This window comes from Cyprinus carpio, chromosome A3 (assembly GCF_018340385.1).
Source record: "Cyprinus carpio isolate SPL01 chromosome A3, ASM1834038v1, whole genome shotgun sequence".
Classification (NCBI taxonomy): domain Eukaryota; kingdom Metazoa; phylum Chordata; class Actinopteri; order Cypriniformes; family Cyprinidae; genus Cyprinus; species Cyprinus carpio.
The window spans coordinates 38585621-38599234 of NC_056574.1; the positions used below are offsets into that span (position 1 = coordinate 38585621).

The following is a 13614-nucleotide window of genomic DNA, read 5'->3' on the forward strand; positions in this document are numbered from 1 at the left end:
TAACTTTAATTCTTAATCACTGTTATATCAGCGGTAAAAACTAACAGAACTGTAAATTATTGAACTAATATTAATTTTCATGGTATTCTACAGGCAAAAGGGAAAAATGAAAGAAAAAAGCAGCTAAACATGAAGTATAAAAACATAATTTAATTAAGGTAAATCACAAACACAAAAGGTTCATGAGTGTAGGCTACATGACTTTACAAACATTTGACATGTTAAATAAATATCATTCATGGTCTATTTTATTTTCTATTTTTTATGGTCTCTATATGTGCTCCTGTAGCTCAAGTGGTAGAGCATTGCATTACCAAGCGCATGGTTGGGGGTTTGAATCCCCAGGAACACATAATAGGTAAAAACCAATTTAGTGTGTGATAAAACTAATATTACTAATTTATTTCATAAATTTAACTTTATTTTCACAATTATTTATTAATGTCACACACACATACTTAGTGCCTTTAGACTGAAAAGATGAGAGTGGTAAATGTTACAGACAGATTATCATGGAACTGTTCAGTCTATTATTGATTTTTATTTCCACTTCACTTTTATCCAAGGAGACAGAACTATTTGCACTGTATTTATCAGTGGGACAATATTCACTGGCGGTGATCAACCACAAGATGCATGCCAGTTAGAAATGTGTCCAAGGGCAGTCTTCCTTGCTCTGATGTCACACTGACATATGTCGAAAATCTTTCACAACAGCGACGTTGACCAAAAGCACAATGGGAAAGGACTCACTGATGTCACCGTTTAATGCTCACTGGTTCAAACAACCGTGATGTTGCATTCTCTCTCTTCTAAAATGTTTTATTTTTATCTAATTTCATGTGATTATGTGTTTAAATTATGCATGAATAGTCCCATTCTTTATGACAGTCCTCTATGAGTAATGTGATTGTTGACATTTCTCTAAAATTATAAAAAACATGTTTATATGAATGTAAAAATGAATGATAAATGTCTTTCGAATGGAATTAAAGGTGACATATCATGAAAATCTGACTTTTCCAGGTTTTAAGTGCTATAATCAGGTCCCGGGAGCATCATCCAACCAAGGAAACGTGTAAAAGATCAACCCAGTAACTTTGTTTTGGTAAGCCTTTTTCTGCAAGCAGTTGAGAAAATGAGCGCGTCTGATTTCACTGCCTTGGTGACATGGCAAAGGGATCTCATTATAATTTTAACACCCCTTAATCTTTAAGTTTATACCCATGGCGCCATTATTTTGATTTTGCAAGCGACAACTGTGTACCAGTTCTAATGCCATGGTGAAAGTTTGAGTGAAACATGCTAACTGTTCTGTCTTTAGCTGCACAGACGAGCACAGAACACTGTTCAGAGTCCCAGCCTCAGAGCAGACAACAGAGCAGTGGATTTATTGATTTATTTACTGAATATTGCTGCTGCCACACAGATCTAAAAACTTCACAGACATAACCGACTGTTTTTGTAACTTGTGTGTTTTAACATAATCTTGTGTGTGAAAGAGAACTTAGTTTAGTACTCACATGCTGTGACAGCCGCTTTCTGTCCGTGTGCTTCGGATGTGTGCGCTCAGAAAACCCTATATCAGAAGTTTAAACTCATATGGTTTAAAACGCATGATTTCAGAGTGCAAGGTAAAATGCACGAATGGACAACATTCTACAGTTTACTACAATTTCTGCAATTTAAAGTTCTACTGTCAAGATCTTTTGCAATTTTTAATCGTTTGAAAAAAAAAAAAAAGAACACTTTTTCGGTTTGATTTTCACCAAAATTGGCTTAGATCATCTTCAGACCATGAAAAATTATGGATATCAAATTGATCAGCCAAACTGTTCTTGAATAATGTGCAAATTAACTTGACGAAGAGCACACAAAAATGGATGTGAGGCTTTATCTCCACAATGCTTAAGCATATTGAGACCAAACTTGGTGTGTGTTATAAGAACCATGACCTGAGGCTACCTGCACAGTTTTAGTGCAGCGACACCTCGTGGTCAGGAGACATGAAAAATGGCTATTTTCGCTTGTAACTTCTGAATGGTTTGGCCAAAAATCACAAAATTAGTCTCTTTAGATTTGGTGCAGCAACCATATCCAGTTTTCCCACGTCAGCCATTTTGGACGATGGCCATTTTGAATTGTGTTGTAAAATGCAGCATTTTATGAATGCATTGTGTCTTTGGAACCATGCCCTGATGGTACTCAAAGAGTTTCAAAGCAGCACCACCTTGTGGCCAAAAGTTACAATGAAATTAACAAATATGCTAATAACTTTTGAGTATATTAGCCTATTATGATGAATCTCAATGTGATGATCTCAATATATTCTTTGGGTCATGCTGAGAACATAGATACCAACTTTGCTATAGTCAGCTGAACTTCCTGTCCGCCATTTTGATTTGTGTTGAAAGAACTCCTTTTCTAAAAAACTCCTCCTAGACCGTTGGTCCAATTTTCCTAAAATTTGACTCAGATCATCTTCAGACCATGCTGACAAAGAGTTATCAAAAGATTTTTGATAGGCCAACCCATTTTTTAATAACACATCAATGAAATTGTTGGCATGATGCCAAGCTAATACTTAGCTTAGCTGCAACTCCGCAGCACTTTATTGACACCAAACTCTTTTTTTGGCACTGTCGCCTTACACTAACCACACCATAACAATTTAATATCACTGCCATCTCTTGGTCAAAAGTAATAAACCGGTAAATCATATCACTATTGACTATATTTATGATTTTTCAGCCATTTTGACTAAAACCATTCTAAAATAATTTTAATTACTCGTTGCAGTTGTTCTGATGCTCCATATCATGCTTAGCCCCGTAATTGTTGCTTGCAGCTTTATTTATCATTATTATTGTTGTTGTTGTTAAATATTCAGTTTTTATTTTACATTACCATAGGATTGTTGCAATAGTAACATTATTCCTTCGTTTATTTGTTATAATTTAACAAACTTAGTTAATAAAACCCCATGCTTCAGCTATGGTAATGTTTGCATTATATCTAAGGTAATACTTGTTCAATTCAGCAAAGTTTGTACATATATTAGTAAATAAAATAATAACAATAATAATAAAAGTTTTTTTTTTTTGTCCATTAAATCATGTTCATTTTGAATCTTAAAAAGCCAAAATCCCTGCTGCTCCTTTCACTGCTTGAAAGAGATCCTGTAATGATTTAATATGGCTCTACTGTAGTTAGATTTTATTAAAAGCTGTGATTAATGTCATATTTCATAACGTCAGAAACTGTCATGAAGCTCATTTCAGTCTTGTGAGGAATCATTTATATTCATGATTCATACAGCATTCACACATTCAAATCACTAACAGTCACTAAAATATGATCTCAAGCTGATTTGTCATTGTTTTATTACAAACAATAGAGAAAAACCACATGAATTATAACACATTTAACGGCATGTTCTGAATGAATGACTGAACTTACTGTCTAGATCAGGGGTCGGCAACTTTAGCATGCAGAGGGATAATAGTGAAAACTGCAAACCGACAAGTCCCCCTAATAATTAAAAATGCCCTTCCCCAATATTGTTGCTCTTGTTGTTAAGTTACATTTTCAGCCTGATCTGTCTGCACTGGTCAGTGTCAAAATAATTCAGATGACCAATCATATCAAAGTAGGCAGAGTTTGCGGTTCACAGAAGCAGATTGCGAATTCCAGCAGGCAGTGTCAGTTTAACATTGAAAGAGAGTGAGGTAAGATGAAAATTTGTTGCGGTTTTTGTTTTCTGGCACAGTGGTTAACCAGAAAAATTCATGCCCAAAAGGTTGCCAACTCCTGGTCTAGATGAGTATTTATGACACGTTTATTCTGATTCATGTTATTTGACTGACACAATATTCATGTAATGAAGACACTCTATAATATCTCACTGTTACTGATTTGTCATGCAGCTCAAAGCATTATGGGTAGAATCTCTCATCAGTCTATTCTGATTCATCAACACAGTTTCACTGATGATCCAAAACCAACCCTAAACCCAGGATAGAGCGTCTGAGTGAATGTGGTCTGGACTGTGTGGATGAGGCTCATTGTGTCAGAGACGCTGTAGAAGGAAAGAGTTCCTGCACTGTGATCCACAAACACTCCTGTTATATAGTGATCATCATCACACACTCCTGTTATATAGTGATCATCATCACACACTCCTGTTATATAGTGATCATCATCACACACTCCTGTTATATAGTGATCATCATCACACACTCCTGTTATATAGTGATCATCACACACGTCTGTTCTACTGCTGATGGGTTCTATAGGGAGAACAGTCTCTATGTTATTGTGTTTGAATGAGTATCTGTCAGGAGAGCAGATCAAAGTCCAGGACTGATCATTACCTCCAAACAAACACTCATAACCTCCCTTCCTGCTGATGCTCTTATATGACACTGATATAAACACATCATTGTCTCCACTCCACTCAATCTCCCAGTAACAGCGTCCACACACACTCTCTCTACACAACACCTGTTCCCAATAATCAAATCTGTCTGGATGATCAGGATACGGCTGTTTCTCTCTCACACGTGTCACTTTTTTGTTCTCCTCGGACAGAATAAGTGCAGTGTTTGCGGTGTTTGGATCCAGTGTGATATCACAGGCATCTGAAACACAAGAACAGAGACATTTTGATTCCGAGGGCTTGGTCGTCCCTGGTTCGTTTTCGTTGAGGAGGAATAAATCACCGTAATGATTTATTCCTTAGCTCAGTCGATTGGTGAGTCAGTGCAAGTTAAGATGGCTCTGATAAATGTTAGATCATTGGTGAATAAAGCCCTATTCGGACGGGACTAGTTTTACAGGGGGTCGTTAGAGAAATCTGTGTTTCACAGACGTACTTGGTGATTTTAATCCCGTCCAAATCTGCCACGTCTGTGTTTTTCTCACACAACCTCTGTAATAATTCCAGAGCAAATTACCTACTGTTTTTCAGCAAACTCAGTGATCCTCTGAGAAAACTAATCCTGTCCGAATGCGAATGTCTGTGATTGCCGGCAATATTTTATTTCACAATGCGTTTCCTTGTCTGTTTTGGCCAATGTGAATTACCGTAGATGCTCTTACCGCACACATGTTTGATATATTTGCTTCCCGGCAAAGAAATAATAATAATAAAAAAATTAAAATAATAAAATCAAGAGCCAGATCACGTAAACTGTTAATACTGGCTAAATATCAGCATCAGGTAAGATTACTCACGTTCATTTATGCACTCAGTTACATAATGTTTTAATTACAGATGTACCTTTATGAAAATTAAACATGGGTTTAGCCTACTACAAAAAAAAAAAAAAACTTAACCCTTGTGCATTGTTCAAATTCACTACCCTTTCGTTATGTTCGGGATGAAAACATCCACTCAATTCAACTGCTGTAAAAATGTATCAGATAAATATTTTTTTTCAATTTTTTTTGCATAAATCTATTAATCAACCTCAGTCCTGATCAAAACTACCAAATGTTTTTAAAAAAATCCAAGATTTTAACTCTTTAATTGCCAAGTTCATAAATGATGTCACTGATTTGGGGGAAAAAACAAAACAAAATGACTTATTTTCAATATAAAAGTAATTGTGGCTGGATTTTTTTTTTTTTTTACTTTTATCACATTCTTGGGCATGTCAAAGATTAGTAACAACATTGGCTTTGATGCATTTTTAGTTTTTGTGCAGCATTAGATTTTATTTTTATCTCCCTCATTTATTGTTCGTGGCTGTTTTTGCCCCATTGACTTCCATTATAACGACATTTTTTGATTGCAAAGCCATGACACCATAAAATCATGCATTCTTGATTGTTTGTGGTTTTCCCTTTTGGGAAGAGGTAAAATTTGTTATTTTTACAGTTGATCACTAGGTGGGACCATTAACCCTTTAGATAGGCCTGTGCAAAAAAAAAAAAAAGCTTAGTTTCTGGTTTCTGGCTTGTATATGGAGTTATACGGAGTATAACAGCAAATTATAGTGTTTGTGTGTGAGATTCTTGATTGTTGGAGGTTTTCCCTGTTGGGAAGAGGTAAAATATGTTGTTTTTTACAGTTGATCACTAGGTGGGACCATTAACCCTTTAGATAGGCCTGTGCAAAAAAAAAAAAAAAAAAACATGGTTTCTGGCTTGTATAGGGGGTTATATGGAGTATAACAGCAAATTATAGTGTTTGTGTGTGTGTGAGATTCTTGATTGTTGGTGGTTTTCCCTGTTGGGAAGAGGTAAAATTTGTAATTTTTTACAGTTGATCACTAGGTGGGACCTTAACCCTTTAGATAGGCCTGTGCAAAAAAAGGCTTAGTTTCTGGCTTGTATATGGAGTTATATGGAGTATAACAACAAATAGAGTGTGTGTGTGTGTGTGTGTGTGTGTGTGTGTGTGTGTGTGTGTGTGTGTGTGTGTGTGTGTGAGAGAGAGAGAGAGAGAGAGAGAGAGAGAGAGTGTGTGAGACAGACCTTTGCGCACTTACCTTGATGTATTTGAGAAAATCAAAATGTACACCTCAGCTCTCAGAACTACATGGAGTAAACAAAAGTGTATTTATGCACCTGCTGCCTTTTAATGGTGTTGATAAGTATAGACTAAACAAAAGCAAAGTACATGGATTTAAACACTTGCATGCCATCCTGCTGGTCATTTGATGGTGAGAAGAGCAGCAAGCAACACGAGAAAGGGCTTGACTTGTACCAAAGTTTTAGAAATTATTATGCAGCTTGACCCCTCCAGCGAGCTTCAGTTCATTTGAATTTGGTATTGCATTTTGGTTCATGATAAATTATGTTCATAAATCTGATGCAAAGTAGATTTTTTTTTTTTTTTACAGAAAAATCAAAAAATGTATCACTGAAGGATTTTAAGGTTTTAAACTGGCTTTACCATCAAGAAAAGACAAGCATTTCACACATAGGCCATCCGTACTTTTCACCATGAAAAGGCAGCAGGTGCATAAACACACTTCTTTTTTTATTGTTTACTCCATGTAGTTCTGAGAGCTGAGGTGCATATTTGGATTTTTTCAGATACATCAAGGTAAGTGCACAAAGGTCTCTCTCACACTCTCTCTTTCTCTCTCTCTCTCTCTCTCTCTCTCTCTCTCTCTCACACACACACACACACACACACACACACACACACACTATAATTTGTTGTTATACTCCATATAACTCCATATACAAGCAAAAAAATAAGCCTTTTTTTGCACAGGCCTATCTAAAGGGATAATCCCAACAACTAATCAACAACAAAAAAAACAAAAAATACCACCTCCCAACAACAAAAAAAACAAACAATCAATAAAGAAACTCACACACACACAAACACTATTATTTGCTGTTATACTCCATATAACTCCATATACAAGCCAGAAACTACGTTTTTTTTTTTTTTGCACAGGCCTATCTAAAGGGTTAATGGTCCCACCTAGTGATCAACTGTAAAAATAACAAATTTTACCTCTTCCCAAAAGGGAAAACCACAAACAATCAAGAATGCATGATTTTATGGTGTCATGGCTTTGCAATCAAAAAATGTCGTTATAATGAAAGTCAATGGGGCAAAAACAGCCACAAACCATAAATGAGGGAGAAAAAAAATAAAATCTAATGCTGCACAAAAACTAATAATGCATCAAAGCCAATGTTGTTACTAATCTTTGACATGCCCAAAACTGTGATGAAAGGTAAAATATCCAGTCCACAATCACTTTTTATATTGAAAATATGTCATTTTGTGTGTTTCCCCCCCCCCCCCCCCAAAATCAGTGACATAATTTATGAACTTGTTAATTAAAGAGTTAAAATCTTGGATTTTTTTTAAACATTTGGTAGTTTTGATCAGGACTGAGGTTAATTAATAGATTTATGCAAAAAAGTTTGAAAAAAATATTTATCTGATACATTTTTACAACAGTTTAATTTAGTGGATGTTTTCATCCCGAACATAACGAAAGGGTAGTGAATTTGCCCACAGTGTATTTTTGAGTTTTTGAAAATTTTCAAAGCATTTTCCCAAAATATGTGTAAAAATAAGATTTGTCACCAAAAATCATTCCATTTGCTGAAACACAGGGAAGTTGTGGCCAAAATAAGACTCAACATTACCCCCTAGTGGACGAAAACGTCCCCAACAACGCATAAAAGTTAAACTAAAGAAACCACACATTAACATGGTTTTGCTATACTAGCCATTTAGTTTTTAGTGTTTATTGTGTAATAATACTAATGGTAATCAATCCGAATGCCTAATGTTATATGCAATGCATGCATATAGAGCGCGTGATCTCTGTGACGCCCAGATGCACAAAACAGACCCTCCCAACACACAAAAAAAAACATAATATGTAGACACAACCGAATATAACATAAAACATTTATTTTACATTATTTTTTTTTTTTTACAACAAAAGATCTGGATTTTTTATTTGTGACTGAGACTTGGTTGTCAACTGAGGATGTGAGTCCTTTCTGAAATTGTACCTTCAAACTGTTCATTTTTAAACTGCCCAAGATCAACTGGAAAGGCTGGCGGCTTAGCATGTGTTTTTAAAAGCTGTTTCACTTGTCGGACTATACAATCTGAGACTTTCTCCAGCTTTGAGGTACTGTTATTTAATCTGAAAAGGGACAAACAAATTAGCAATTGCTATTGTATACCATCCTCCAAAAACAAACAAAGACTTTATACATGAGTTTGCTGATTTTTTAGCTGGAATTGTTTCTCAATTTGATAGACTCTTGATTGTTGGTGATTTTAATATTCATGTATGCTGCGATACAAATCCGCTTGCTAAAGAGTTTAAAAATCTTATTCACTCTTTTCAAGGAATCAAAGCATTTATTGTCATATACCCAGTGAGGAAAACAAGTTTCCCTGAGCAATGAAATTCTTACTTTGCTGTCCACAATGAATGTCAAGACAGTGCAAAACTATATACACACATAGACAAACTGTACACGATACAGACTATACACACACACAATGTAAGAAACATAATAATAAAAACTATGCTGCAGTAGTAGGAATGTAGAAGTATAGACTATGTATATCATAGACTATGTATAATATAGACTATGTATATCTATATATGCAAGGATAGAGTAGGAATATAGAATGTGAAAAATAGAAATATAGACTATGTTTATGATATCTATCAGGGGTGCAAACAGCGCGCTTTTTGGCGGCTCTCGCTTTTTTCACGGCCGTCTGGGTGACTTGTGTGAATCGTGCAGATCCGAAGAGTTTTTTTTTCTGGGGGGGGGGGGTGTCTGAGAGTCTGAGAGTGTCGGATTATAATTTCACCATCAGTAATTCAGGATTGCCTCCACCAAAAAAGTAAATGAGCAAATCAGAACACTGCGCGCCAAAACAGCACCGATATGTGCGCTGGTGTGAACCACTATGTTTCTTCTCGCTGCGGTATATCTGCCACTGCAGCATTATTTCTCCCTGAGACCCGAGTTCGGCGCCGCACCTTCCCGTTTTACTGGAAACTGGTGAGATCATCAATGACTGGAGGTAAGGATATTTTTGGTTTATAATGTTATGTAATCTACTAGTCATGTAATTTATTAAACATTTTAACTAGGCCGAGGTAATATGTTGTATGTCTGTGTGTAACCTGCTATCAGTACGATTTAGCTACATCAAGTTCACATGTAAAGACCTAACGTTAGTGCTAGCTAGCAGATCAAATTATGGATGACTGCAGCTACATAGAAAAAGTTGTTAGGCTCGAAATCGCATGTGCTCGTGAAAAATGTAATCCGTCGATATATACGGTAACCTAAAAATATATTCAGGAGTAAGTTACTGCTAATTTGTGCGAGTGCAAATAATGGTTGTGGTGCTAACGTTACCTGTTTCATTTTGTAAGCCGTCAGTAAAAGAGGTAGAACAAGCCAATGCTGATAGTTAGGATGTTTTATTAATATTAATTAGGGCTGGGGGAATTAACGCGTTAATCTTTGCGATTAATTTGAAATGTTTAACGCGTTAAAAAAAAAACGCATTTAACGCAGAACTTTTTTTGCCTCGTTTTAATGATTTCCTGTTGCGACTGCTATTGAAAAGCCGAAAATATGTGGATCGGGTTTCATTCTCGCGCAGCTTTCATGAGCGGGTCTTTTCCGCTCCGTGTGCGCCGCCGCACTCTCTGTTCCGTGTGTCTGTGTGTGTGTGTCTGTGTGTGTGTGTGTCTGTGTGTGTATGTGTGTGTGTGTGTGTGTGTGTGTGTGTGTGTGTGTGTCGGCCATAGGTGTCGGCGCGCTGCGCTCTCTGCTCAATGTCCGACTCTGTGTTTGCGCTGCGCGTTCTGCTCTGTCGTTCACGCCCCAAACGCTCCAATCATGTACCGATCAAGCACTGGAAAAGCAAAGTCTGCTCAAATAAGGTGACATTTCTCTGTAGACTTCTGTTTGCTGAGCTGGTATAGTCATGCTGGGCAACAATGTTAAAGGAATAGTTCACCCCAAAAATGAAAATTCTGTCATTTTCTCTCCCTCAAGTTGTTCCAAACCTGTATTATTTCCTTTCTTCTGCTAAACACAAAAAAAGGTATTTTAAAGAAGGTTGGTAATTAAACAGTTGCTGGTCCCCATTGACTTTAAGTAATATGATCGAACATGATCTGATATGCTGATATGACTTGCCATTGTGCTGCAGCCATGAAACCTGAGTATGAACTCAGTTTAAACATGTTTTTTGTATGGTATGTGTGTTGCAGATAATCATGGATTTTATTGGGAAGGTGACCAAGGCATACACAGCTTGTGGCAAGTACATGCAGAACAAACTACCTCTCAAAAGTAAGAAGACCCTACAGGCCTTGTCCTCTATTGATCCTGTGGTGAGGGGCCATTCCCAGGCTGTTACTCAGCTGAAGGAGTTGGCTAGGATCATAAAACATTTAGTGCCCCTAGAGAGTGACATCAACCAGGAGATCATTAGGTACAATGTGGACCCCAACCTGGCCAAGTATGAAGATGGAGATGACATTGTGAAGTGGTGGGCCCATGTCATGAGTTTGGGGAAGTATCCAGCTCTCAGCCAGGTTATCAGAGGGGCCCTCTCCATCTTCCATGGACCACTGGTAGAGTCCTCCTTTAGTCTCATGGGAGATGTGATTGATGCTAAAAGATCTAGCATGAAGATCTCCACCTTTGATGCAGTGCAGACTGTCAAATATGTGCTGAGGTCAAGGGGCAAGACTGGCATTGGCATGTTCAAAAGAGATGACATCAAACTGGGGCCAGTTGATAAAACTCTCTGCCAGAACATTAGGGTTGCAGGGAGAAGGGACAAGACCGACAGAGAGAAGAGGATGGAGGCAAAGCAGAAGAGGCAGGTGGAGTATGGCTGCAGTGCTACATGTGAAAGTACAGAGAAGGCCAAGACCACTGCTCTGGCCGAAGAGAGGCAGACACGTCTCAAACATGTTGATAAGAAAATTAATGCAGCCAGACGCAAGGCCCTGGATACGTTGCAGGAGGTGGCCAGGAAGAAGAGGAAGTTGGAGTAAAGCAAGAAGATAGTTCAATGAGAGTTTATGTTTCGGAATAAAAAATGAAATTGAATATTACAAATTAGCGTCTGTGTATTTTGATTTTCAGAATTTCATTTTAGTCTGTGCCTATGGGGTGGGCTGGGGATGGCAGGGGTTGGTGGCAATGTAAGTATCTGGATATTTGCCGCTGGGTGGGGGCTTCGATTACCTCTCTCTTTTTTGACCGTACATGTGTTTGCACCCCTGATCTATATATGTGAATGTACATTAATAACTTATGTTATTACAGATATCATCTGAAAAATGAGTGAAACTACCTCTTTCCAAAACTCCTGCACCTTAGGACAACCCCACATGCAGTGCAAAAGTGTGCCTTTATCAGATGTGCATTTAATGCATGTGTCTGGAGTGTTCTGACAAATTTAGTTTAACCTAACTGGAGTAAAATACGCTCTCATAATCCAGTTGTACTGTATTAATTTAAGATAACTGTTTGCCCTTGAGCTTTTATACATATTTTTTCCCATATATCTAAGGAAATGTTAACTTTTAAATCTTCTCTCCAGGAGATCAGTTTGGATTCTGAAGATTCTTTAGAGTATGACTCAAATAATTAATAAAACATTGATATTAAGCCTTTAGATTGGGGTGACTTTGATAGTAAAATTTCAAGAGAAGTCTTAATGGGTTTTGTAAGCTTTGTACCTTGGTGTGAAGAAACCTAGCTCCTAAACTGAAGAAATTTAAAGAAATGTGTTTTAGGAATATCAAACTGTGCCACAATATCTGCAAAGGACATTAAGTTGTTAAAAATCCTCATTTTTTTGCAGTCCTTTATCATACCATAGCTTAAATCCGGAGTCTGATCTAGCTGGTTTAAAGCTTTCATTTCCCCATATTGGGGTAAAACATGATAAAGTATTTGTCTGACCTAAAAAATTATGCACATCAAACCAGACTTTAATTGTATTAATGAGAATAGGATTAAGAGATACAATATCTTTACCCTTTCAGAGAATTTTGAAATCAGTCGAATAAAGATTCAATGTCCAACCAAGATGGGTGAGGTTCAGGAGAAAAACAGTATAAAGTAGACCTCAATTGCACTGCCCAATAATACCACTGTAGATTAGGAAATTGGAGACCACCCCTATTGTATGATAAGTATAATAGCAGCAGTCGAAATCGAGCTCGTTTATTACTCCAGATAAAATCAGTGAAAACAAGTGACGTAAAAAAGGAGGGTGGAGGGCACAGGGGAATATTTTGAAAGAAGTATAGTATTTTAGGTAATATGCAAATTTTTATTGCATTTATACGTCCAATTAGCGATATATGGGTAGACTTTTCCATCTGTCAATGAATTTGGAGATATTGTTTAAAAGGGGGTTGATCATTTTCTGAGGATATATAATCTACATTAGCTTCGATTTTAATTCCTAAATGGGTGAAAGAGTCTACTATATTAAATTGAGTAACAGCTGGTCGTTGATTATCATCCTTATTCAATAAAAGAAGACATGATTTAGACTGATTAACTTTATAACCAGAGAAGTTACAAAATATTGAAAGAAGTTGTATAAGTGAAGGAATGGAGCGGGCCAAACTTGTAAGGTATAAAATAACAACATGCATACAAAAAAATACATATATCTGTGGTGTTTAATCTGATGCCTAGTATGTTACAGTGAGACCTTATTGCTATGGCAAGAGGCTCGATTGCTAAGACAAAAAGAAGAGGTTATAAGGGGCATCCTTGACGAGTGCCCCTTTCGATATTAAAAGCCCTGGAGACAATACTATTAGTAAGATAGGATGCTTGTAAAGTATCTTAATCCATTTACGAAAAGTTTCTCCAAACCCAAATCTTTTCAGGACCTCAAATAGATAAGGCCATTTTCAGCATCCAGGGACAGAATGGCCATATCAGAAGCTCCCTTTTTAAGATATAAAATGTTAAGCAAAGTTCTAACATTATGGAGACCTTGCCTACCTCTAATAAATCCATTTTGATCTCGATGTATTATATTGGGTAGAAGTGCCTTCAACCTCCTTGCCAGAATTTTACTCAATATCTTAACATCTGTGT

General features: G+C 36.9%; 1 protein-coding gene across 1 annotated transcript in view; it reads right to left on the reverse strand.

The window, feature by feature from the left end:
• Positions 1 to 2472: 2472 nt before the first annotated feature.
• LOC122138836 (tripartite motif-containing protein 16-like) overlaps positions 2473 to 13614 on the reverse strand; it is a 34415-nt gene continuing 23273 nt past the window's right edge. The window contains exons 4-5 of the mRNA XM_042733470.1: positions 4102 to 4640; positions 2473 to 2493 (exon numbers count right to left, since the gene is read on the reverse strand). Of these exons, the coding sequence (XP_042589404.1) occupies positions 2473 to 2493; positions 4102 to 4640 (560 nt within the window). The remainder of the gene's footprint in view (positions 2494 to 4101; positions 4641 to 13614) is intronic.